Below are 27,843 nucleotides of genomic sequence, written 5' to 3' on the forward strand. Positions count from 1 at the left end.
GCTGTAAAATATCCCATTTCATCATAGATGCCTCCAGTTTAAAGTTCTATACAGAGAGAGTGATTGCCCACTTTAATGGGCTGCCTGGGGAGGTGGTGGAGTCGCCATCATTGGAGGTGTTCAGGAGGAGACTTGACAGGGTGCTTGGTGCCACAGTTTAGTTGTTTAGGTGGTGTTGGATTGGTTGATGGGTTGGACGCGATGATCTTGAAGGTCTCTTCCAACCTGGTTTATTCTATGTATTCAGTTGTATACTTCTTCTTCAGCAGACTTCTTCACTGGTTTTCTTTTAATCTTATTATGGAAGAAATGTGTCCACATATGGATATATATATATATAGAGAGAGAGAGAGAGAGAGAATATATATATAGAGTATATATATATATATATATATATATATATATATATATATACACTACAAATTTACACTCTTCTTTTACCTCAAATGTCTTTCAAGTGAATACAAGCCCGAAGGCAAAGATGCGGCTTTCCCTCCCACCATGAATCACAGTGGAAAAGCCTGCCAACCCCACAGTGCTGACTACTATGCTCTTCAGCCTGTCTGCTCACTGGACTGTCCACAGAGAAAGGCTTCCTCTCTTTTACCAAACCATTTTAGGCTAAACATCCTGTTTTAGCTCCTTCCACAACAAACTGCTTCCTGATTGTAAAATCAGGTGTTGAAACTAATTGTAGAATCTATTTTTTACTATGAATAGTAGCTGCTAAAAACACTTTGTTTCATCATGAGACCTGAAATTTTCCAAAACACGCTGGACTTCCAAAACCTGAAAGGGAGGCTATAGCCATGCTTGAGCATTTGGTTCCTTTGTTTGTATCTATTTTCATATTTAAAAAAAGAAGAAGATCACGTGCTACAGCAGCATAATGCTTTTGCAAGCTGAATCGAGTCAATCTTTCCAGATGCAGATCTTTTAGAGTGTTCTGGGTATACAGAAGTATAAGAGAGCGTTTCTTTTGCCTGTCCAGGACATCATTCTTTGCATTCCTGTTCCTGTATGCACATGTGTTGCCTCTTAGAAAAGAGATACAAGGGTAAAACTCTGTGCTCTGTGTTGTATCCCTTTGCTTCCCAGAGTAAGAAACTATGTGGACTGGATGCCCATGCTGTCCCATAGCTCCAGTATGGGAGAAAAGATGAACCAAAGGAGTCAGGTCCATCTGAATTTGTGTGCTGTCATAGTTATTGCCTTCCCTGAGGGAGGACATTCAGCAGATGATGCTGGAAAACTGCCTCCACCCCCTTCTAGGCAGTGCCTCTGTCACCAAAACTTCCAGGCAGTGCCTCCACCACCTAGACTTCTAGGCTTACTGACTTCTGACAGATTTTGTCTCAGTCCTTATCAACAACTTTATACAACCACTGGTGAAATAGGCACATCACAGATAGTTTATAGATCTATGTACTCTCAAAGGCAAAGAAATATCATCACTGGCATAGCAATTGTTCTGAGGCTGGATCCAATCACAGACCACTGATTAAAGATGAACTCAGGCAAAACAAGTTTCAGGTGAGAACAAGGGAAAGCAGGTAGATGAATATGCAGCCATGGCATGTAATTAGTAACAGCTGTGCTCCTCTGACACAGCTGAGTCCTCCACAATAAAGGTAATATATTTATTTGTAAAGGACAATGTATCTCAGAAGCTGGTCTGAGACTGGCAAATGAATCCCTCCCAAAACTCAAGGCTGTCAGAGGCATGTGGTACACTGCACTTGTCTTACCATCAGTTAGTAGCAAGGAATATACTACAGTGTCTAGTATAAGTGCTGCCAGAAAAGAAAGTCAGAGGAAAGAAAGATAGAGGAGTGAAAGGAGGAAAATACTTGCTGACAGCATGCTGTACAAATAAGGATTGCCTGGACCATAAACAAAGGCCAGACTTAGATTTTCTCCATCCCTGGCTGTGATCTTTCTGCCATCATTTACCTATGAGTGAGCAGACCTATGTGACTTGTGGGCAAATATGGAGTCCAGGGTTTATTCTCAGCCTTGCGAATTGCAGTTTCATAATGTGCTGCAGTTCCTAACACTACTGGGAATTCCTGCCATGGGCCCTGCATTTCTGCCACAAACACTGCAATTCCTCTGACTCTGCAAAGGCATGCTGATAAGAGTCTGAAAGAGACACCACCGACATCTCAAATAGACTAACACAACTACTCCTCCTCTCCAATTCCTGCAGCCTCAAGCATGCTCTCCTATGCTCTCTGTCTCACATGCTGCCCTTTGTAAGGGGACCAGATTTCTGACTCCTTGCCTTGTTCCTGAGGAATACAAGGGCTATCCTCTCTTGTCTCCTGTGAGGACTTTGATTTCTTCTTCTACAGGATATGGGCTCCAGCTCCCTTCCTCTAATCTTCTGTCCAAAAGGACTTCATCACCATTTCCTTGTCTCCTCTCATACCCCAAAAGACTATAGTGCTCCGCATTTTTCTCTCTCAGCATTGTTGTCATAGAGAGATACCTTTTCTTCTGATCTCCTCCTGGCTTTTCCCTCACATGTCATAAAATTTCAGCCTGGGACTTATCAAAGTATCAGTGTTACAAATTTAACAAAATTCAAAGACTGACTGTATAAAACATGTATAATTTATATGAACATCAAACTCCCTCAAAGTTATCACTGAGCAGCAAAACAAATTAAGCTAATTTCCAAAACAAAACCCACAGAAGCCCTCTAGACATAACAACTTTTTTCAGGGTTTAAATCGATCTCTAACTAACTGAGATTAGGATGAAATTCAAAGCAGAGGGCAGATAATCCTGTGTCTGCCTAATACAAAGTTTCTTGCACCTTTCTGTCTGCTAAATGTCAAAGGTGTGATGCTACACAAAATGGATTTGGACTTTTGTCCTACCAACGCTATATTACTCTGGAGGAATTTTTTTTACTGCATGCTCCCCTTTCCTTTAATTTTTCTTTTGTGTGTGTGTGTGATTCTCGAACTCTGTTGCTTCCCCCTGGCTTGCACCCCCAGCCGTCCCCATCCTCTCTATAATCTCCACAGAGGTTTCTATATTAGTCTGAGTGGCTGGATAGGACTCAGCCTCCATCTGGAAGGATTAAACTTCATTTATCCTCTTAAATCAGCAACAACTTCCTCATCGAATCCTCCCCCCAGCTTCACCTTCGTCTCAGCACTTGGCTGCAACTTGAGCACCGCCCCTACCAGGGAAACCAGGGTAAAACCACAAGAAACAGTGAACACATATGCCAGTGCCAATGCTAATGCCCCCTGGGGACAGGAACATCCTCGCTCAGGGAAGGGTAGGGTGTCCCCGCTGAGGAAGGGGTGATACCGCCACCGCCCTCCGGCCCCAGGGCAGGTCCTCAGTGTCCACCCTACGGGCAGGGCTGGCCTGCCGAGGGGACACCGCCAGCATCGGGGGTCACCCGGCGGGGTGCGTCACGACGGCTCTGCCAGGGCAGGGGGCAGCGGCGCCCCACAGGGGAGGTGCTGAGCTGTGCCCAGCGCCGCCACGGCCGCCCCACGGGCGGCGGTAATCCCATCAAAGGGCCGGACCCAGCCTCCTCCCCCGCTTCCCTTCCTCTCTCCTCGTCGCTGCCCGGCGCGGGTACAAGCTTCATCGCTCCGCTCCTTGCCGGCCCCAGCCCAGCTCCCCTCCCGGCTGCTGCCCAGAGGGGACGCGCGGCGCGGCGCCTCCCGCCCGCGGCCTGCAGCCCCACCGGTCCGTCCTGGGCGGCGGCGGGGGAACGCGACGCACATGGAGGTGCCGGGCCGCTGCCTCGCCTTGCTGCTGCTCCTGGCTTCGAGCATCGGGTGCACGGCAGCGCCGCGGAGGAGCATCCCCCGCCGTCAAGGTAGGGCGGAAGGCTGTGCTGAGATGGGGAGATGCCCTTTCACCGCCGCGCTTGCACCCTGAAAAGTTTCATGTCCCTTTAAAACTGCCTTTTGCCGCAGAGAGTGGGGAGACCAGCGGGTCCGGGCTGTTGCTCCGCCGACCGGGCAGCTGTGCCGGGGCATTGCTAGCCGCCGACCACTCCTAGAGCGGGTGCTGGTGCTCGGGGCCAGGTCGCGGCTGTACCAGCCAGAATGAACTCGCCCGGCAGCTCCGGGCAGGCTGAACGCGCAGCGGGGTAGCTCGAGTGCCCGGCAGTGAGGGCGCTGCTCCCCGCCTGTCCCCTGCTCTGACAAAGCCTCTGCTTTGTCGCCTCACCCGCGGGTCGGAGAGGATGCCAAGGCAATGGGCAGTGAAGTTGCAGAATCGGTGTGTAATCCATGTTCTGGCGTTTTAGGCCGAATGCGGGCGCGTTCACTCGGGTTACAAACCGGGACCCAACTGCTGCTGCTCCAAACGGAATTGACAAAAATTGTATCCGTTCTCCACTGGAGCTCTTAACTTGTGGTGCTGCATGAGCAGAGTGAAGAGCCAGGTGAACATTTGTGCTAGTCACAAGTTTCCTGTCAGCAAGGCTGTGCTTTAGCTGTAACATTTATGTATGTGAATAACTTAAGACACAGGGTAGTAAATGTGGAAATAAAAATGCCTAGGAAAACAATAATTTTGTAAAACTGTAATTACTGTGTGCCAAGCGTCAAGGTCCTGTTTCCGGCTCAATGTTAACTGTGACCTGCAAGAGAGTTCCCATGGTAGTTGTGGGGTTTTGCACATTGATCAGGGTGGTGGTATGTGGTACTTAGTAGTTGAAAGTTAAAAACCTGAACTCCGCACAGCTTTTACAGCCCCTACAGTCTGCAGTGTCTGAAACAAAATATGTAGACTGAGATGGGACACAGTGCACGGTAACGTTTGACATTTTGGATACTTAAAACATTGTGATGCTAAAAGGAAGTACAGATGCCCAAGCTTCTGTCAAGTGCTTGGACTTCCCTGAAATCTTTGAGGTTCAACACTTATTTTTATCAGTAAATTCACTGGATTAGATCAATGGAAAATACAAGTTCGGTAAATTCTGCCTTGTCTCACAAAGTGTTTGCAGCTTTGAATCCTTTTTGTATGTACTACATTGTGTTACAAGATTTTTACTGCCGTTTCTTAGAATCACTGTTTTGCTCTTGTGACATATAACCAAATTCCTGTACAGTTGGATACTTAATAGTTAAATACAGCCTCAGCTTAAAGCCCTTACTGGACAGATGGCTAATTTAATGGTTTGACCTTGTCTCTTAGGGATCTAGTCCCATGATACTTGGTTATCATAAGAGCAACCATTAAGTACTTGAGGAAATTAGGTAGATGCTAGTTGTGAATGAGATTATTAGTGGTTTTCATTAAAATAGTAGGTTTGTGAAGCTGGGGATAGAAATGTGTAAACATTTTAAAAGATTCCTCTGACATACTTATTTTCCCCAGTCACAGGAGAATGATTGGCCTAGTGGAAATGTGTTAAAACAATTAAACAACTTAAAACTTGGAAACAAATTATTTATAGTACTGTGGACGAGATGAATTAATTTGATAATGTTGTGTGTATGTTACTTTTGTTAGTTACATATTTTATGTGGGTTTTTTTTATAACATGTTATTTCAGATTCATGGATTCTTTCAGTTATTTTCTCCCTACTTTTTCTGCTGCATAAGTAGCCAGTTAACTATGGGGACAATTTTTTTCAAGATCTGTGCAAACATTTGAGAATCCACTTGTAGCAAGATTTGAAGAGGGCAAGCTCTCTGACTGTTTGTGTGCAGTAGTATATGATTTCATTCCCACCTGCATTCGGTCAAGAACTCTTCGAACTGTGGGCTTCTGAGAATCCTGTGGATAGGTCCCTATGGTGAAATGTTGCTGTTAAAATACTGAGACAGGTATAGTTCCAGGTAGATCACATGCTGTGTAGTTAAGACTGAGAGGGAACTGTCATTTACTTGCACACCCAAAAGCAGTGGGTGAAGAAGAGATAGGATAGTACAAAGTGCTTTAAGATTTTTTTTTCACTTCCATTTTCTCCTTTTAATAGCAATAGAAATGAGACTTGTACAGGAATTGTGACTGAAGTGAAAGCAAGAGGTTTTATTGAGAAAGAAGTGTTAAAGCCAGTTCATCTTCAATAATGGAAGCTGGCTGGGAAGTCCTGTGGCTCAAAAGGAAAAAAGTAAAACGCATCTCTATTTTTCCAAGTTCAGGGCTTGCTTTACAGAGGTCAATTTTGTAATTCGAAGAAGGCAGAAGAGTGAGAAATCTGTCTGTGATGTTAAAAATAAAGTATATAAAAAAACCAAAGGCAACTTCTTAAATTAAACTCCAGGGGAAAAAACTGTTGTACTCAAATTCCAAGCAGCCTGATGACTGCTAAACTCATTTGAGCGTTTATTTACAGTTACATGATATATTTGCTGGAGACAAGGAAATGGCATGACAGACACTTTGGGAAAGGCTTAAAACAAATCCTTAGACACCATGTGGTGAGTAGTGTAGTTGGGAACAGATTAAGCTAGGATTCTCTAAATCTTGTACTTCCAGAAGTTGGCACTCATGCTGCTGCTTTCACATTGTTTTCTTGCTTTTGCCTTCTACAGAGACAGAGATTTTCACTGCTTCTGTTTCAAGTTTCAGTCAACTGTTTGAAAGCTGGAAAGCCTAAATCTAGCCCCTGATGTGTGATACTACTACTAAGATAAACACAATAATACTGGGTTTTAATGGTTCTATAATTTAGAGGATTATAGGGGAAGGAGCTGGCAGCTTAGCTGATTTTCCATGGGTGTTCATGGCATGAACTTGTTGCATTATATTGCATTGTTGCATTTTTAGTATCAGAATGCAAAGTTCCAATGCCCTGGAAGATATTAAAACTGCTCATCTGCATGAAGAAAATAAAATATTTCTATCTGAATATTTTAAAAATTATTTTATTTTTATTTACTTATTATGCTTGCCAACTTACATAAACAGATAATTGGGCTTTTATTTTGTCTGTTTCCCAGATGTGCACAACAGTAGACCTCACTGTCTTTGTGTGTAAATGCTGGAGGGATCGGACTTTAGCACTCAATATCAGGGCCAGAGTTTCAAAAGTACCCAGTTCCCTGGTCAGCAGTGTAGTCAATTACATTTTTCCAAAGAAGTTGGCACTGTGATTATTGAATTCTTTAGAAAATCTGGGTACAAAAAGAGCTACTGGATATGAAGCACTTTTGAAAGTCTAGTCCTACTTAGGTAACAGAATAGTCCAGATAGGGAAAATATAGCACTCTTTAGGAAGGAAGCTGTGTATTTGAGTTTTTAACATATTATAGGGTTTTTGGAACAACAGTGGACCAAGTTGTAATTTGTGGACATAATAACTTATGTACATAAAGTGTACAAGGGTGAGGTTGATCTGTTGCTGAATGTGAAGTGTCTAAGAGGGAGAATGAGTCTGAAGCTGAATGATTCCTAACATAAGGACTGCAGACATAGCAGATACTGTATGTGTCTGTGAGCTAGAACTAATAATGTTTACATGAATAATTTATTTTGGGGAAGATTAATATAATTCTTTTATTGTTTCAGACATAGACCAAAGATGGGCTATCAGACTGCACTGTTCGGTGTTTTGAGTCCCAGTAAAATCAACCAAGCACTAAATAAGGAATGGAATGGAATGGAATAGAATAGAATAGAACAGAACCGAACCAGGTCAGAAAATACCTTTGAGATCATCAAGTCCAACCCATCACCCAACACTATGTAATCAACTAAATGACGGCACCAAGTGCCTCATCCAGTGTCTTCCTAAACACCTCCAATGATGGTGACTCCACCACCTCCCTGGGCAGCCCATTCCAATGGCCAATCACTCTCTCTGGGAAAAACTTCTTCCTAACAGCCAGCCAAAACCTCCCCTGGCACAGCTTGAGACTATGTTCTCTTGTTCTGTTGGTGTTTAGAGTAGAGTAGAGTAGAGTGGAGTGGAATGGAATGGAATGGAATGGAATGGAATGGAATAGAATAGAATAGAATAGAATAGAATAGACCAGGTTGGAAGAGACCTTCAAGATCATCGTGTCCAACCCAGGTGGTTGCCTGGGAGAGTAGACCAGCCCCCACCTGGCTACAACCTCCCTTCAGGTAGTTGTAGAGAGCAATAAGGTCTCCTCTGAGCCTCCTCTTCTCTAGGCTAAGCAACCCCAGCTCCCTCAGCCTCTCCTCATAGGGATGTGCTCCAAACCCCTCACCAACCTTGCCCTTCTCTGAACACGTTCCAGCAACTCAGCATCTTTCTATGTCCACCAATGAGTGGTGTCCTTCACAGCAGAGGCCAGTCTAAGCTCTAAATGGGCTTTTGCCTCTCTAATTTTTTTCCTACATGACCTAGCAACAGCCTTAAACATTCCATGGGTTACCTCTCCTTCCTTCCAAAGATGATACAACCTCTTTTTTCCCCTTAATTCATTCAGAAGCTCATTGCCCATCCAGTCCGCTGTCTGCCCCGGCGGCTCATCTTCCGGCACATTGGCACAGCCTGTTCCTGCCCCTTCAAGAGTTCTTTCTTGAAGTAGGTCCAGCCCTCCTGGACCCCTTTGTTTTTAAGGGCTGTTTCTGAAGGTACCTTCTGAGTTAGTTTCTTGAGTAACCTGAATCTGCCCTCCGGAAGTCCAGAGTGGAGGTTTTGTTGCTGCCCCTCTTATCTTGACTGCATATTGAAAACTCAACTATTTCATGGTCACTGAACCCCACACAGCCTCTAACCACCACATCTCCCACCAGCCCTTCCCTATTGGTAAAAAGGAGCTCAAGCAAAGCCTTACCCCTGCTAGGCTCATGCAGCAGCTGTGATAAGACATTATCCTCCATACACTCTAAGAACCTTCTCGACTGCCTCCTCTCTGCTGTGTTAAGTTCCCAGCAGATATCAGGCAGGTTAAAATTGCCCATAAGAACAAGGTCTGGTGATCTTGAGACAGCCTCTAGCTGCCTATAGAATAATCCATCAACCTCTTCATCCTGGTTGAGTGGTCTATAAGACACTCCAACCAGGATGTCTGCCTTGTTGTCCATCCCTCTAATTCTCACCCATAGGCACTCAACTTGATCATCCTTAGTCTCTAGTTCCATGGCATCTAGTGCCTCCCTGATGTACAGGGCCACCCCTCCACCCCTTCTTCCTCACCTGTCTCTCCTGAAGAGTCTGTAGCCATCAATTACAGTGCTCCAGTCATGTGAGTCATCCCACCACATTTCTGTGATGGCAACTACATCATAACTTTCCTGCTGTAACAAGGCTTCCAGCTCCTCTTGTTTGTTACCCATACTTTGTGCATTAGTGTACATGCACTTCATCTGCGCTGCTGGTTTCACCCCCGACTCCAGCTTACCACCCTCAGACTCCTGTCTGGGGGGGACTGGTTTCATTCCCTTCCCCCTTCAAATCTAGTGTAAAGCCCTTTCAATGAGACCTGCCAACTCCCTCCTAGAACCCTTTTCCCTCTGTGGGATAGGCCATTCTCATGTGCCAGTATCTTTCTCCCCCTCCAGGAGAGTAATCAGAGGGCTGTACCAGACTAGGCATACTTCTGGTAACATCTCTGACCTGGGCCCCCGGGAGGCAGCAGTCTTCTCTGTGGGAAGGATCCGGCTGACATATGTGGCCCTCTGTTCCCCTCAGGAGGGAATCACCAATAACAATTACCCTCCTCTTTTTTTTAAGGGAACAAGTCCTGATGTGTGGGGAAATCTGTTTTGCTTTAGGCAATACCTCAGATGGTGTTTCTTCTGTCTTCTCATTCACCTCACCTTCAGCTTCCAGTGCCCCATATTTGTTTTGCAAGGGCAGCTGGGAAGGTGAGGGGAGCTGTGAGGGTTTTACTTTGTGACTTCTAACAGGGACCTGTATCCATTTCCTGCTGCATCTTAGGTCACCGCCCTCTGCTAGGGGAGCCTGCAGAGACTGGTTCCTAGGTCTTGCAATTTCTTCCTTCAGTTCAGCCCCTAGATTAAGCAGATAATTGAGCCGCTCACACCTAATGCAGGTGTTATCTCCATTGCCCTCCATTTCAGGTGCCAGGCTCCAGCACTCTCTGCAGCCAGTTGCCTGGACACCTGCCTGCTTAAGTTCGACCTCAGTCTGGGTCGACACAGATCTTTTGAAAACAGCTTTGTGGCGAGTTGCCACCATCCCTATCCCTGGCCACGAATGAGCCCACCTGACTCAGCACCTCCCTCCCTCTGGTGGAAGCACCTCTGCTGCAGCAGTCTCCACCCATGCTGCGCCGGCCTCTTGGGAGAGAAAAGCGGGCGCAGGGGATGAGGGGACCTTACTACTATATTTTGTCCAAGCTACCACAGAGGCTTCTGCACTCTCTCGGCTGACACGGCACATGCTGCTAGCTCGAATTGAGCGGGAGGGCTCTCTTGCCCAATGGCAATCGCGCGGCTCAGCTCGCCTGTGTTTAAATTTGCCGCGGCTGACATCACCCTCCTGAGCAGGCATGCAAGAAGACGACCCTGCCGGTCCTCACTGTCTGCTGAGGTCCTCCTGCCCCGAAAAGCCCCCCCAAAAGATACCAAAATAGAGTGCCTCTTGGCTTGAGCACACCAGTGCTGGTGCCAGTGCTGAGCAGCTCTCTTTCCAAATGGCTCCATTTGTATCTTATCACATTTGGGTGTAAGTTGTGTCACAATGTTGTGTGACGTTTTCATTTTGATTGGACTTGCTCAACATACCTCTGGGATCCACACTCTAGCAAATTCTGCTAGCACTGTTCAGTCCCATTACTACCTCACCCAGATACAAGCATTCTCATGATGCCCTCGGCAGAAGCAATGGGAATACACAGATTTATTTCACTAGAGCATGTTACTTAGTATGTCACTATTAATCACTCATTCTGAAGTATTTTTTTCTGATTTTAGTTACTCTTAGTCATAGCAAAATGTGTTTTGTCCTTTACATACAGAAATTGTTATCTTAGAATCACAGAATCAATAAGGTTGGAAAAGACCTCAAAGATCAAGTCCAAGCTGTCACCCAACACCTCATGACTACTAAACCATGGCACCAAGTGCCATATCCAGTTCCTTCTTGAACACCTCCAGGGATAGTGACTCTACCACCTCCCTGGGCAGCCCATTCCAATGGCCAGCAACTCTCTCTGGAAGAACTTTCTCCTCACCTCCAACCTAAACTTCCCCTGGCACAGCTTGAGACTGTGTCCTCTTGTTCTGGTGCTGGTTGCCTGGGAGAAGAGACCAACCCCCACCTGGCTTCAACCTCCCTTCAGGTAGTTGTAGACAGCAATATGGTCTGCCCTGAGCCTCCTCTTCTTCAGGCTAATCTTCCTCTACAAAAGAAAAACTCTGGTAAATGTTTTTCATGGGCACCCTTTTGCCAAGAACCCCTCTAAAACTAATATACAAACTTCCACCAATGTTAAAAAAGGTAAAATTAATGAAGGATTTTTTTTTTTTTTAAATTAATGCAATTATACTGGATATTGGGGTTCCTCAGTGATGACTTGGAGAAGATGTGATGTTTCGGAGTTGAGGTGCTGGATTGAGTATTGGAAAATCTTTCTGTGCTGAGGCTGTAGCCAGCCACAGATTTGCTTTGCAGGTTTACCAGTCCTTTCCAGGCTGAATTTTCACTTTTGAAAATGGAATTAGAGTGGTTTTGTGGTGTTTTGTTTTTGTTTTCCAATCATGCCTCATGGGAGAGTAATAGGACTTCTGTAGGGTGCACAGCACAGCCGTACCTCAGTTGTAGCCAAGGCTGCTAGGCATTACCTTAGTAATATGCCTTGCAGGAAAAAAAAACACACCACCTTTTTCTCTGACAGATACGCAGGGGTACTGGACTAGACAAGGCACAGCAATGTGTACTTGCATACAGCTCACTTTGAGTGAACATATCTTATGATCAGATTCATCTTCTCAAACTTAATGTCAGAGATTTTGAGCATCAGCTACCCAAAAGACATCCTGCAGTGCAGGAAAATACCTGGTTGTCTTTAAACAGAAAATTTCAGTAGATGAGTTCTCTTTTGTGCCCCACAAACTCATCAGTTAGCTGAGAGTATACTTGTCAGTTTCCTGTTCCTTAAATCATTCTTGTATTGGGACTCAACCTAATGCCTGATTCTGCTTATATCCCTTTAATGTGGTCTTACTGAAAATTAAAAAAATAAAAAAGTAGCTAATATTTTTGCTTCATGAGGAGTCATAGGATCTTTTCACAGCTTCTCTGCCACAATGCAGTGAAACACTACAGTGAATGGTTATAGAAAGTTGTTCTCATATTAAAAGGGTATTAAACTATATCAAAGATGACTGAGTAAATTGCAATGAAGAGGTCTTTGCAAACTTAATTTTTTTCCTATATTAAGAAGTGTACAATTTGGTGCCATATTGATTGGTGAATATGCAACAGTGGTCTGTGATCACATCATAGGAGGCTTTCTAAACCACAGGCACACAGGAGACTATGCTAGCTATGTGTTCTTGAATAAACTTTCCTAATTGCTTTCTGTGCAAACAAATGATCCATCTAAAAAAGCCCCACAAACCCAACAAAACTCAAAATCTGGTCTTCATAATTAATTCCAACTGAAAGGAAATACTTTTGCGTAAGCATAGGCAAAATTTGATTTCCTTTTATTTTTTAGTGAAGATGCTTGCACATGAAAACTAAATTAGTTATTTCATGTAACATGAACGTCGAAAGCTCAGCAAAAGTGGAGCATTATTTTTTCAGACTTCTCAGAGTCACTGAGCTGAGAACAATCACAGCCAAATTCATCTTTGAAAGTTACTGCTTCTGGAGGGCATAAGCCGCTGAAAATTGGAAGCTTAAGGGAAAGCTCCATCACAACAAAGTAACTAACTTGAACTTAGATAATGATATGTTGTGAGATGATCCGTAAAATTCTCCAGGTGAGAGGTGTGTAGTGTAACCAGAGAAGTGGACGCTGAGTGGTTCAGAGTTTCTCTGTGTTCTCATAGGATAGGCAGACTGATGTGACTCCCACAAAAAGACCTTTGAGGCTGGAAGAATCCCAAACCAGCTTATTCTTTACACTTTTAATTGATTTTATCAGTAAGTGAAAGTTGCTGGCACCTGTGAAAATTATAGTACAGTCAAATATTGAGAGATGTGTACATTTGGAACTTCAGGTTTGAGTTCTCCTTCTAAAATGAGGAGAATGGAGCATCTTGGGAGTGTCAAGCATGATGATTTCAAATGCAAAAATCATTCTAATTCTTCTGATGTTTCAAAGGCATTATTTTACATACAAAGTTTCAAACCAAGACTGGCTTTATGTTGCTGAGCTCAAAAATCTAAGAATGGTAATCCTAAGAGCAAAGATTACAGAGAATTTCACTCAAGTCAAATCCATTCATGTGTGAAGAATTTCAGCTGGAAGATCATTTTAATTAAAAAACCACAAACAAAACCTGTGAAACTGCAGAAGATGGAAAATAAGTATCTAGGACCCAAACTTTTGCTGTTTAACTAGATACGAGAAGCCAAAAGTTGTGAATTGGAACAGAAATGTGATCTCTGTTTCATATTTTGCTTTCTAGATAATCACAGGAGAAGGCAACATGTTTCTAAAAATAAGCAAGCTTTATATGACAATGACTGTTTGCACAGGTGGTGGCATTGCAGCTGGTACTAAGCTGTGTACAGGACCAACATCCTCATGGCATTTTTAGTTCCAGTTCCCATTTCATGAGATTCCTGTCCCCTCATGAATCTGTTGCATGCTGGTTGCTACTCTTCCCACATTTATTGAACAGCTGTAATGGCAGTGCTATGGTATGTTGAGCAATGCAGTTAAGAATTGCAGCTCACACCATATCTGCTAAAGGTTTTAGTAGGCTGAGGTGAGAGGGCTCAATCTGTTTACCTTTGTGGAGCTGTAAAAGAAAGTGATCATTGAGAGGATGGAACAAACCCCCTTCAGAATATAAAGGGTCCTTCCACTCACTTCTGGACAAAGGACAGGACAGTACTTAATATGGACAGAAAGGGGAAAAGAATGAGCCATTTAAACCACCTGATGCCTGGAGAAGGGTATGGCTTGCATATTGAGGTAGCCCTGGTAGTGGGTTGGACTCTGGGCGATGCAGAAGCCACATGCTGGTGGACCAGACAACAATTTGAGAGGGTTAGGGAGTATTAGATACTGGCTTTGTGGACATCATAAATATACCTGGGACATTTGCTGTTTGTTCTCTTGTGTACTTGGTCTTTACACAAAGTACAGGGTCCTGCATCTGGGTCGAGGCAATCCCAGGCACAAATACAGGCTGGGCAGTGACTGGCTGGAAAGCAGCCCTGAGGAGAGAGACTTGGGGGTGCTGGTGGACAAGAATAGAATAGAATAGAATAGAATAGAATAGAATAGAATAGAATAGAATAGAATAGAATAGAATAGAATAGAATAAACCAGGTTGGAAGAGACCTTCGAGATCATCATGTCCAACCTATCATCCAACATCACCCAATCAACTAAACCATGCAACCAAGCATCCTGTCAAGATGAGCTCTCAGTGTGCACTTGCAGCCTGGAAAGCCAATCAGATCCTGGGCTGCATCAAGAGAAGAGTGGCCAGCAGGTCAAGGGAGGTGATTCTCCCCCTCTACTCAGCTCTGGTGAGACCCCACCTGCAGTACTGCGTCCAGTTCTGGAGCCCCTATTACAAGAGAGATATGGACGTGCTGGAATGTGTCCAGGGAAGGGCCAAAAGGATGATCAGAGGGCTGGAGCACCTCTCCTATGAGGACAGACTGCAGGAGTTGGGGCTGTTCAGTCTGGAGAAGAGAAGGCTCCGAGGTGACCTAATTGTGGCCTTCCAGTATCTGAAGGGGGCCTACAAGAATGCTGGGGAGGGACTTCTCAGGATATCAGGTAGTGATAGGACTAGGGGGAATGGAATGAAACTGGAGGTGGGGAGATTCAGGCTGGATGTGAGGAAGAAGTTCTTCACCATGAGAGTGGTGAAGCCCTGGAGTGGGTTGTCCAGGGAGGTGGTTGGGGTGCCGTCTCTGGAGGTGTTTAAGACCAGGCTGGATGAGGCTCTGACTGTGAGGTGTCCCTGCTCATGGCATGGGGATTGGAAGTAGATGACCCTTGTGGTCCCTTCCAACCCTGACTGATACTATGATACTACACTGAGATGTATTTCCATATCTCATGGTCTCTTGTAGCAGAGAAGGTTTCATCTCTCCCAGTCATTTTCCCAGCTTTCACATCCCACTGTGTGTTACTGGCTTGTTGGATAAACAGCTGTATCCCACACTAAATTAGTGCAGACATTCAGGTTTAGAAAACACACACCTATTTCAGTCACTTAGTAGAGACAAAGAATTTCCTCTGTTTTTTTCTAATACTGCTGGTGAATGGAAAGGCTTGCTGACTGCAGAAGTGTTAAATTATCCCATTTCTTATCAAAGAACTGTGCTGGAGAAAAAATTCCTGCTTCTTGAGAAGATGCCAGATTTCCTTCCTGACCTATACTTCAGTAGCTTTTAATAAAATTACAGTTGCAGCTGAGCTGGTTTCTTCAGCCATGTTAGGATCACTGTGCAGTGGCAGCCCTCATGTATGTGCTTTTGCTGCAAAAAGGCCAGCAGCGTCCTGGGTTGTATCAGAAGAAGTGTTACCAGCAGGTTTTAGGAAGGTATTCCTTCATATCTAATGAGCACTGGTGAAATGTGTCTGCAGTTCTGAGCTACCCAGTACAAGAGGAGATGTGAACATACTGGAGTGAGTCCAGCAAAGGGCCATGAAGATGATTAAAGGACTGGAACTGTTCTGGTATGGACAGATGCCGAGGGGAACAGTTCATCTCCCAGAGCACAGGACTCAGGAGGATCATATCAATGTATATAAATATCTGATGAAGGAAGTAATGGAAATAGAGTCAGGCTCTTCTCAGTGGTGCCCTGTGGCAGAACTGGAGGCAAAGAACACAAATACATGCCTTTTAAATATAAGGAGAAACTTTCATTGTGAGGGTGACTGAGCACTTGCCCAGAGAGGTTGTGGAGTTTCCATCCTTGGAGATGGAAACCCATTCAGCAAAATCTTGAGCAACCTGCTACAGCTGGGTATGCTCTGAGCAGTGGTTTGCACTAGGTGATCTCCAGAGGTGTCTTCCAACCTCATCATCTCTGAGGTTTTGCAGGATATCACAAGTGTCACTTGAAAATGTCTATTTCAGCTCTTGTGTTTAGCTGCTTTTGAGCTGTTCTCCATCCTAGCTCCACTGATTTTCATCTCTGCTGAAAATTCTAACTAGACCAACTGCTCTGATTTCTACAGAGAAGTGATTGTTTACTTTAGTTATGATCAATACAAAGATATTCGGTAGGATGTCACTACCATTTGAGGTGGTGTAGCTGTATGAGACCCATGCCAAAACCTCAGGGGTAACCAACCCTTGTGTCTGTTTCTGTGGTGTTTTCTGGTGCATTACCAGATCGTGTATGTCCAGCAATAATAGCTTCAAAACAATTACCTGGGACTTGTGGGGACTGTGGGAAACTCATATTCTCTGTTCTGTCCTCACCCTGCATTTGTTGCTTGTTACATGGTCACCTTTGTCCATTTTATATTTAAATCTTTGTCTGTGAGTCCATAAAACATTATGATTGTCAGGTTTTTCTGTGCCCACTTTTCCAGAATCATAGGATCAACAAGGTTGGAAAAGACCTCAGAGATCAAGTCCAACCCATCACCCAAACCTCATGACTAACTAAACCATGGCTTCAAGCGCCATATCCACTCCTTTCTTGAACACCTCCAGGGATGGTGACTTCACTAGCTCCCTCTTCTCCCTCTAAGCAACCCCATCTCCCTCAGCCTCTCCTGAAAGGGCTTCTGCTTGAGACCTCTCACCAGCTTTGTTGCCCTTCTGTGGACGTGTTCAAGTGTCTCAATATCCTTCTTAAATTGAGGGGCCCAGAGCTGGACACAGTATTCAAGGTGCGGCCAGTAGTTAGCTGTGGAGGACTGTGTCAAAGGCGTTGCTGAAGTCCAGGTAGACTACATCCACAGCCTTGCCCACGTCCACCAGGTGGGTCACCTGATCATAAAAGGAAATCAGGTTGGTCAGGCAGGACCTGCCCTTCCTACATCCATGTTGGCTGGGCCTGATCCCCTGGCCATCCTTCAGATGTGCTGTGATTGTCCCCAAGATGACCTGTTCCATAATCTTGCCTGGCACTGAGGTCAGGCTGACTGGCCTGTAGTTTCCAGGTTCCTCCACCCAACCCTTCTTGTGGAAGGGAATCATATTGGCCAGTTTCCAGTCATCGGGACCTCTCTGGTGAGCGAGGACTGGTGGTAAATGATGGACACTGCCTTGGTGAGCTCATCTTCCAGGTCTCTCAGCACCCTAGGATGGATCCCATCTGGTCCAATGGACTTGTGAGTATCCAAGTGGCTCAGCAAATCTCTAATTAATTTCTCACAGATTTCAGGGGGATTATACTGCTCACTGACCCCATCTACCAGTTCAGGAGGCCAGTTATCCTGAAGTCCTCCTGCCTTACTGTTGAAAATGGAGGCAAAAAAGGTATTTAGTACCTCAGCCTTTTTGTCATCTTTAGTTACAACATTCCCCTCCAAGTTCAATAAGGAGTGCAGGTTCTTCTCACCCCTCTCTTTAGCGTTAATATATTTATAAAAATGCTTTTTATTGTCTTTCACAGAAGGGGCCAGCTTGAGTTCTAACTGGGCTTTTGCCTCTCTAATTTTTCTCCTACATGATCTAACAACACCCTTAAATGTATCATGAGTTGCCTCCCCCTTTTCCAAAGGCAATACATCCTCTTTTTTCCCCTTAATTCCTTCAAGAGCTGCTTGCCCATCCAGGCCGGTCGCCTTCCCCACCGGATAGGTTGGACTTGATGATCTTTGAGGTTTCTTCCAACCTTGGTGATTCTGTGATTCTGTGATCTTTCACCACATGGACAGAGCCTGTTCCTGTGCCTTCAAGAGTTCCTGTGCCTTCAAGAGTTCCTGCACCTTAAAGAGTTCCTGCTTGAAGTAGGTCCAACCATCCTGGACCCCTTTGTTCTTAAGGGCTGCTACCCAGGGTACTCTCTGAATTAGTTGCTTAAATAAGCTGAAGTCTGCCCTCCAGCAGTCCAAAGTGAGGGTTTTGTTATTGCTCCTCCTTATTTCCCTGCATATTGAAAACTTCCCTATCTCATCGTTGCTGCACCCTAGACAGCCTCCCACCGTCACATCTCCCACCAGCCCTTCTCTATTTGAAAACAGCAGGTCAATGAACAGTAGGCTCACTGACCAGATGCATCAGGAAGCTGTCCTCCATACACTCTAAGAACCTTCTGGACTGCCTCCTCTCAGCTGAGTTAAGTTCCCAGCAGATGTCTGGCAGGTTAAAGTTGCCTACAAGGACAAGGTCTGATGATTTTGAGACATCCTCCAGTTGCTTATAGAATATTTCATCAACCTCTTCATCCTGGTTGGGTGGTCTGTAACAGACTCCAATCAGGATGTCAGCCTTGTTAGCCCTGCCTCTGATTTTAACCCACAGGCACTCTTCAATCCTTTCATCCGCATCCATCAAGTTCTGTGGCATCAAGAGATTCTCTAATATACAGGAACACCCCTCCTCTTCTTCTCCCTCACTTGTCTCTCCTAAAGAGCTTGTAACACCCCAGTGCAGTACTCCAATTGTGTGAATTGTCCCACCATGTTTCTGTAACGGCAGCTGCATCATAGTTTTGTGGTGAACCAAGACTTCCAGTTCCTCTTGTTTGTTACCCATACTGCATGCGTTGGTGTACACACACTTCAGCTGGGCTGCTGATTTCTCATCTAACTCTAGTTTATGTCCCTCTCTTTCCTCTCCAGAAACACTGGTTTCCTCACCCACCCCCTTCAAACCTTGTTTAAAGCCTTCCCTATGTGCCCTGCCAACTCTAGTGCTAGAGCCCTCTTGCCTTTTCTAGATAGATTCACCCCATCCTAGGTCCAGCAGGTCAGGTGCAGTAAAAGTTGTCCCTGGATCAAAGAACCCAAAATTCCATTGCTGGCACCATTCCTTGAGCCAATTGTTGATGGCATGGGTTCTCCTGTTCCTCTCAGTGTACACCCCTGCCACTGAGGGAACTGAGCAGAATACCACTTGAGCTCCTGCCCCATGAACCTATTGTCCTAGGGCCTTGAATTCCTTTTTGTTTGTCCTGATGCTGTTCTTATCAATCTCATTGCTTCCAGCTAGGTTTACCAGCAATGGGTATTAGTCAGAGGGTTGGATTAGGTTGGGTAGTCTCCTGGTGATGTCTCATCCAGGCCCCAGGTAAGCAGCAGACTTCCCTGAGGAATGTGTCAGGACAACATATAGGACCCTCTGTTCCCCTCAGGAGAGAGTCATCAACAACAGTTACCCTCCTCTTTTATTTTATGGTGCTAGTCCTGATGGTTGGTGGGGAGTGATTTGCTTTAGGCACCCCCTTAAAAGGTTCCTCTTCTTCCTTCTCATCCACATTGCCCTCAACCTGCAGGGTCTCATACTTATTGTGCAGGGGCAATGGGGAAGGTGAAGAGGGCCAGGATGGATTCCCTGTGCTTCTCCTAACAGGGACCTGTACCCATCCCCTTCTGTTTCCAAGGTCACCTCCCTCAAATGGGGGGGTCTGCAAAGACTGCTCCCACATATCTAACTCCCTTTTGCATTCACTTAGAGTCCTGAGTCTTGATACATCATCCTTTAGCTCAGCCACCAGATTGAGAAGGTAATTCAGTTGGTCACACCTCACACAGGTGTTGTCTCCTTCACCCTCCATTCCAAGCACCAAGCTCCAGCACTCTCTGCAGCTAGCAGCCTGGATACCTGCATGCTTGTGTGCTGGCTCTGGCTGGCTACCTACCGTTTTTCTAGTAGTCTTTGGCCGAGTCATTACCATGGCTGGATCTCTTCATGTAGGTGAATTTAAGTTTGGGTTTTTTTATTGTTTGTTGTTAAATATATATATTCCACCTGACTGCTGTATTTTGCCCAAGCTAACACAGAGGTTTCCGCACTCTGTGGGCTGACGCGGCACGTGCCGCTGGCTGCAGCCGAGCGGGAAGGCTCTCTTGCCCAATGGCAGCTGCGCAGCTCAGCTCTCCCGTGTTTAAGTTGGCTGACATCACCCTCCTGAGCAGGCACGTGAGAAGATGACCCTGCTGGTCCTCGCTGTCTGCCGAAGTCCTCTCACCCTGAAAAGCCCCCAAAAGAAACCAAACTAGAGTGCCTCTCAGCTCGAGCACACCGGTCCCGGTGCCGGTCCCGAGGAGCTCTCTTGCCAATGGTGGTTGTGCAGCTTAGCTTTCCTGCGTTTAGAAGCTCCCCTTGAATTTTGTTTCTTATACCAAGTAAGCTATTTCTCCAAGAGCTCCATTTCATGTTGTGCATCAGTGAGAGAGAAATTTGTAGCAGATAAAGCAAATAGATTAAGAGACATCAAGGACACCATTTTTCAAACAGCATAAACAGTTTTGCCATGGTTCCTATTGAAGATAATAAGCTTGGAATAGCAAACACCTGAAAACTATACCCTAAAGTACTATTGGTTGATGGAAAAAGAAATTTACAAGTTATTTGACATTTTTACAGTTTAACTGACCATTTTATTTATATATATATAACATATATGTAATGAAGATGTATTTTTGCTGATGAAGACAGTGTCTTTTATATGTGATTTTCTTATGTATTTTAGAATACATAGAATACATAGAATTCTTTACGTGTGTTATAAATGTCCACAAAATATAGTGGGCTGACCTTTATCCTTATTTTTATAATTTCATTTCAGAACAGTAATAGCCTGCTTAGTAGTGTTTATTTTCACCAACAGTGTCTAGGATTCAATTATGAAATTAACTGTGTTTGTTAATGTTTTCCAGTTTCTGCTTCCCATAATGTTTGGAATGCCAGTGTTTTCTGGACCTCCTCTAGCGTTCACTTCCTAGCACCCCAGATGTATAACTGAAGGAGAAAAGAGAAAAGCCTTTTCTTTTTCTGGTGGAAATGGGTTGAATTCTCTTAGATGATACTCAAATCAGTGTAAAAGGGGAAGGAGAAGTCTTAGGGTGGGAAGATGAAGAGAAATGCCTGGAGGGAGAGGGATGGAGCAGTGCAGAGGTGGCAGGGCACGAGAAGGTGTGAGTTACCCTTGCCACTTTTAGTGAGCTGCAGCTTTTGCTCAGTGGTAGGATGAAACTGCACTTCTGGATGACACAGTTTTCCTTGGACGCAGAGCTTCTCTTTTGAGCCACTGAGTCTGTCTCACCCAAGCAGCAATTGCAGGCCTTCTGAGGACCACGTCTGGAAAGCCACTGCATTTGCTGCTGCTGCCTCTCAGCTCAATGGCTTTTTAATTGATTGCCGTTCCCAGTGTAGTCCAGGTATGGAAAACCATGAAGCAAAATGGGTTTTGAGTGGATGCTAGGGAATGCTACTGGCATGCTGGTTCTTATCCAGCCCAACCTATTAAAGTCTGTTGCATAGATGTGCTATCATGCTGTTTATTGATTTCAACTTATATCTAATGCTTCAGTTAAACCTCTGGGACAATTTTTTAAAAAGTTACTTGAAAATTGGTGAAGCAGCTGAGGAGAAAGCAGGCAATAGCAGGGTATGCAGGGCTCCAGCAGCAGACAGGACCAGCTGCACACCAGTGCCTGCTAGCCCCTAGGAGTATCTGCAGGGACAAAGCAGGGCTAAGAGCAACCAGGTAATCTCAAGCCAGGAAAAATGTTGTGCTTTGCATTCAAGCAGTCTGTATAGTGGAGCAGGAAGAGGTGATCATCAGTGATACTCCCTTCTGTGGAATGGGGACCTGGCTACCCTTTTTCTTTGCCAGGCCAAGGTGCTGTGGAGACATCAGGAATTAGTTCAGCTATGTCCCAACACTGGGTTTTTGACAGCTGAAGTACAAGTCTGGTTTTAGAGGTGCAAGAACTAGATTTTGACTCAGGCTTCCAAGAATACACCAGTGCTTATGCAACTGGAGTGGCATGCTGGGGCTTTTTACAAACATCTATACTACATTTATAATGGAAGTGGTAAGCACTTCTGTTAGGAAAAACATTTCACCAAGTTTTCTCAGATGCAAGTACAGTGCATGCAGGTGTGCACTTGTGTTAGTCAGACTGGCTTCCAATCTGTAATTATTACAAATGCAAACCTCTAAGAGTTGTCCATAGATTGTTCTTCTTGACATAAGCAGCACAGGTATAAGTTAGAACTTTGCTCAGAGGTAATGCTGTCCTCTGCATTCACTAACCTTCAGCACCAGAAATTACCCCAAAGCGATTCCACTACATAACCATCGATCTGTATCTATCACTTTTAAAAAAGCACTTAAAAGATCAGTTTCTGTTATTCCTTCTCACACCTGTAAGTCACTGAACACTGTGCAGAGTTCTCCACTCTCCTTCCCTTCTCTGCAGAGTTAGAGCCTATCTGGAAGCAAAGCCTTGCTCTGAGGAGGTGTGCAGGGAGAGGAATGGGGCTTCCCACCTCTGCCCTTCTCTTCTGTGATCTGTAGGGTCGAAGCAAAGCAGGAAAAGCTGTGACAAAGTCTCCACTGGCATTGTGCCTGTTTGTTTTTAATGGGATTCACTGTGTTGTGTGTAGCTTAAGTTCTGATCTTTGCCTCTTTCATTCCTCTTCCTTGGTCTATAAATACCCCAAGGACTGTGACCTCAGATGTACAAGGGGCAGATAACAGATGCTATATACTGCATCAGAAAAACATCACGTGAGTCCAAGCCTGCTGTTATTGTAATGTTGAAGTGGGGTTTTTTGTTGTTGTTGGTGGTGGTTTTGTGGGTTTTTTTCCTACCATGCTGTTTGTTCGTTACAATCTTTTTAAAGGACCAAAAATTGGATTAGTCTCTCCAAAGGTTTTTGTACCATGGTCCAGGTCAAGAGCTGTGATGTTTTTATGGGGACAGACTATCAGAGGTCTCTGTGTCAGTGCTCACAGTGGCAGCATGCAGGTGATAAAGTGGATTTCTTCTTGTTAGGATCTGGTGCACTAGCAGTGGTAGGTAACTTATTCTGAACAATGATTATGAAGATTTATCTATTTTTTCATGTTTTCCACATTGATGCTGCTACTGAGCATGCAGGGCCAGGAGACACCATCTGAGATTTTCCAGTTTCAAGTGGTCATCGTTTGTGGTTGTTGTGACTGTGTGGTTTTTGCTCTCTTACATACCACTGCTGGACAATGGGAGTTGGAAGTTGCTTCAAAGAGTTGAAAAATCGGCACATTTTTTTCATTTAGTCTTTCCTGACCTTTTTTTTTATTTTTTTTTTTGGTGATCCTGCTGTCTTCATTCCTTTGTGATGTTTGCATAACCTTGCTCAGACTGTAAAAAGAAAATAGAAAAAACCCTAGTGCTGTTTATTGTTCTACAAATGAGAGTTTCAACAATGTTTCAGAGACTGAATGAGCTGTAATACAACTTGTGTCACTTTTAGCAGTGGACAGACGTTTTTTCTTAAAGCCAGATTTTTCATGATAAAACACTATTTCAGTAAAACTCTTCTATTTTTTGAAGAATTACTGAACTGAATTAAATAATGATTAAAATGAAAGAAATCTGAAGGATTTTCTCTTTCTGGATATGCTTTGTTCTGAAAACTTCAATTTAGAATTAGTTAGAATTGTCTTTGGTGAGGTTATTTATTTATTTCTATTTTGACTTGTCAGTGGTGATGACTGGCATTTCATCCACAAACTTCTCTTTCTTTCTTGGGACACAAATAGGAGGCACAATAACAACTGTCCTACTGTAAGTACCTCTTAGCTGTTACCCACAGATAAAAGAATGAAATAGTCATCTCATTTCACTGGCCTATTCCCCTATCACTGATAGTACTGCAGAGTATATAGTATGAGGATTTTACTTTGCCAAACCACAAACTACATAATCACAGAATCACAAAATGTTGGGGCTTGGAAGGGACCTTGAAAGATCATCCAGTCCAAGTCCCCTGCCAGAGCAGGATCACCTAGAGCAGATCACATAGGAGTGCATCCAGGTGGGTTTTGAAAATCTCCAGAGAGGGAGACTCCACAGCCCCCCTGGGCAGCCTGTTCCAGTGTTCAATCACCCTCACAGTAAAAAATTCTTCCTCACGTTTCCATGGAATTTCCTGTGCCTCAACTTCCACTCATTGCCCCTTGTCCTGTCATTGGGCACTGCTGAGAAGAGCCTGGCTCCATCCTCTTGGCGCTCACCCTTTACATATTTGTAAACATTAATGAGGTCACCCTTAGTCTCCTGTTCTCCAACCTGAAGAGCCCCAGCTCCCTCAGTCTTTCCTCAAAAAGAAGATGTTCCACTGCCTTAATCATCTTTGTGGCTCTGTGCTGGACTCTTTCAAACAGTTCCTTGTCCTTTCTGATCTGAGTGACATGGAACTGGATGCAATATTCCAGATGCAGCTTCATCAGAGCAGAGTAAAGGGGGAGGAGAACCTCTCTCGACCTACTAACCACACCCCTTCTAATACACCCTGGAATGGCATTGGCCTTCTTGGCCACAGGAGCACATTGCTGGTTCATGGTCAACTTCCCATCCACTAGGACCCCCAGGTCCTTTTCCCCTTTACTGCCCTCTAGCAGGTCAGTCCCCAACCTATACTGATACATGAGGTTGTTCTTTCCCAGGTGCAAGACTCTACACTTGCCCTTGTTGGATTTAATTAAATTTCTCCCTACCTAACTCTCCAGCCTAAGTCTCACTGAATGGCAGCACAATCCTCTGGTGTGTCAGCTTCTCCACCCTGTTTTGTGTCATCAGCAAATTTGCTGACAGTGCACTTTTTGCCCTCATCCAGGATGTTGATGAGTATATTGAGTAGTGCTGGTCCGAGTACTGACCCCTGAGGGATTCCACTAGATACAGGCCTCCAAGTAGACACCATCCCATTGGCCACAGCTCTTTCCACAGGTTCTTTCCTTCAGCCAGTTCCCAATCCACCTCACTACCTGACCATCCAGACCACACTTCCTCAGTTTAGCTGCAAGGATGCTGTTGGAGATGGTGTCACATGCTTTACTGAAATCAAGATAAACCACATCCACTGTTCTACTATCATCTCTCTACCTGGTTATGTCCTCATAAAAGGCTATCAGGTTGGTCAAACATGACTACATGACTTCCCCTTGGTAAAACCGTGTTGACTGCTCTAATCACTCCCTTGTCCTTGATGTGCTTAAGGACAGTGCTGAGGATAAGTTGTTCCAGTAGTGATGAAATAAACTGTTTGTTTTCCCTTAAATGGATTACCATATGTTTGCATATGGATTATGAGTGAGTTATTTGTATATTATTTTCTAATGTTTTTATTGCATGCCTTGAAACAGCATAAAGAACTTAAAAGAGAAAAGATTAAATATAAAATATAATTGAAATTGTAGAAGAGAATTTTCTAACTCCAACTTTTTAGATATTCCATTCACAAATATTTAAAAAAATACTGCTTTCAGTAGTATTGTTTAAATATAATTTGAAATTTAAATCAGTTTTGGATTTTTCCCAAGCTAACTCTGCTTAAAATCACAAAGGTGGACAGACATGGAAGTGACATCTCTGATGGTGGATTCAGTGATTTCAGTGATGGCAGGGGGCATCCCAGAGCACTGATACATCGACTGAACATGTCCAGAGAAGGGCAACGAGGCTGGTGAGAGGCCTCAAGCACAAGCCCTATGAGGAGAGGCTGAGGGAACTGGGGTTGTTCATCCTGGAGAAGAGGAGGCTCAGAGACCTTACTGCTCTCTACAACTACCTGAAGGGTGGTTGTAGCCAGGAGGGAGTTGGTTTCTTCTCTCAAGCAACCAGCACCAGAACAAGAGGACACAGTCTCAAGCTGTGCCAGGGGGAGTTTAGGCTTGAGGTGAGGAGAAAGTTCTTCACAGAGAGAGCTGTTAGCCATTGGAATGGGCTGCCCAGGGAGGTGGTGGAGTCACCATCCCTCAAGGTGTTCAAGAGGGGATTGGATGTGGCACTTGGTGCCATGGTCTAGTCATGAGGTCTGTGGTGACAGGTTGGACTCGATGATCCTCGAGGTCTCTTCCAACCTTGGTGATACTGTGATACTGTGATACTGTGACTGGTCCAGGCTAGGGATTGTTCCCAGAAGGCACTTTGGCTCTAACCAGTCTGATGGCAGCCTATGGCTGTTTTATTTGTGGGCAGGGGCTGTTGTCTGTGGCAATGGGAGCTGCAATGGAAATGAGACTTGTATCAATGGAATAAGCATTTTTACCATTTTCAATCTGAGTTGCTTTTGTGAAGCAAACATCAAATAATGGTAAAAATGGTGAAAATTAACTCCATCTTAGGAAGAGGGCTTATGCCTTCATCTGCTCACTTGGAGATAGTTTTTGGGGATGACTTTGGTTTAGAAGTTCTTGTATATTTTTAGAACAGAATAACTGTAAACAGAAAATAAGTGCAATGTTATCAGCTTGACATTGTGCATCTGCAGCCAAATACTTTTTAACTTCTTGTATTTGGTATGATTTTACAAAGTATAGTCGTATGTGTAAGAGTGGTCTCCCTTGATTAATATCTTCTTTGCAAGGGATCAAAGTCAGTGCTGCCATTACCAGTTTCATCAAGGCGTTTGGAACAACATAGAACTGCCCCTGCTTGATGGGCTGGGAAGGAGAATGACGTGTTTGTACAACATGTGTTTAATTTTATTTTTATATAAATTGGTTGCTTGTTCTTTATGATCAGAGCTGATCTCCATGCCTTCTTAGGTATTCAGTGAATCCCAGGAGGAGGACTAAGGAGGAGACCAAGGAGTGACCTCATTAATGTTTATAAATACATAAAGGGTGAGTGCCAAGAGGATGGAGCCAGGCTCTTCTCAGTGATGCCCAATGACAGGACAAGGGGCAATCGGTGGAAGTTGAGGTGTAGTAAGTTCCATGGAAACATGAGGAAAAAAATTTCACTGTGAGGGTGATGGAACACTGGAACAGGCTGCCCAGGGGCATTGAATATCTCATTCTCTGGGGATGCTCAAAACCCACCTAGATGCATTCCTGTGTGATCAGGTATGGGTGATCCTGCCCTGACAGGTGGGTTGGACTGGATGACCTTTCGAGGTCCCTTCCAACCCCTAACATGCTGTGATTTTGTGAACTATGGAGTAATTTGCAGGGGCAAATGTTCAGACTGTGTACAAATAGTAGGTGTACTGTGCTTCCCTCATCTGCAGGTTTCTATCCATCAGGCTGTGGAGGGGAGTAGGCTCTGCTGTGGTTTTGCGCTGTGCATGTTGCTACCAGATTAACAAAAATTTCATGCTGAATTTTGAGAAGAGAGGTATTTCTGACCTAAACTGTAGGAGGAACTACAAATACGTGGAGTTTTACCCTGAAAGCTGTTTTTATGTTTTATAGTCTAAACATGACCTTTGACATAAAGACATAAGTGTTTAGACCAGTTTTAATACCCATTTGTAGGGTGTATAACACATGATGTTCTGTAAAATCTTGGAGAATACCTCAAGCATACATTTAGCTGGAAATGATGTGTTGGTAAACCAGAGATACGTGTTGCAACAGTTCTGATCAGCTGACAGACTGCTTTGATACAGTGTCTCACCATGACTGTTTTAAAGCCATGACATATCCTGCATCTCAGTGGCATAAATATTTCTTCTGTCGGGTCACATGGTCACTTTCTTGTGGGTGCAAAGGCAGTTGGGCATCCTTTACTTTCTGATGGGTTGTGTAGTTACACTCTCATAACCAGAAGTGACTGTGAATCCTTGGATATATATAGCCTGTAAGGTCAGGAGTAATGACAGCAGAGGGCTGTGAGGACCCCCACCCTGCATCAGATGCT

The 27,843-nt window shown here is 44.4% G+C and overlaps 1 protein-coding gene across 2 annotated transcripts in view; it reads left to right on the plus strand.

Annotated features, from left to right (window-relative positions):
• The first annotated feature begins 3,458 nt into the window (after window positions 1-3,458).
• EGFLAM (EGF like, fibronectin type III and laminin G domains) overlaps window positions 3,459-27,843 on the plus strand; it is a 100,861-nt gene continuing 76,476 nt past the window's right edge. The window contains exon 1 of one of the 2 annotated variants that reach the window (XM_054178568.1): window positions 3,459-3,850. In XM_054178568.1, the coding sequence (XP_054034543.1) occupies window positions 3,754-3,850 (97 nt within the window). In that variant the 5' untranslated portion in view covers window positions 3,459-3,753. The remainder of the gene's footprint in view (window positions 3,851-27,843) is intronic. The other variant, XM_054178567.1, reaches the window with a different exon arrangement.

This window comes from Dryobates pubescens, chromosome Z, assembly GCF_014839835.1.
Source record: "Dryobates pubescens isolate bDryPub1 chromosome Z, bDryPub1.pri, whole genome shotgun sequence".
Lineage (NCBI taxonomy): Eukaryota > Metazoa > Chordata > Aves > Piciformes > Picidae > Dryobates > Dryobates pubescens.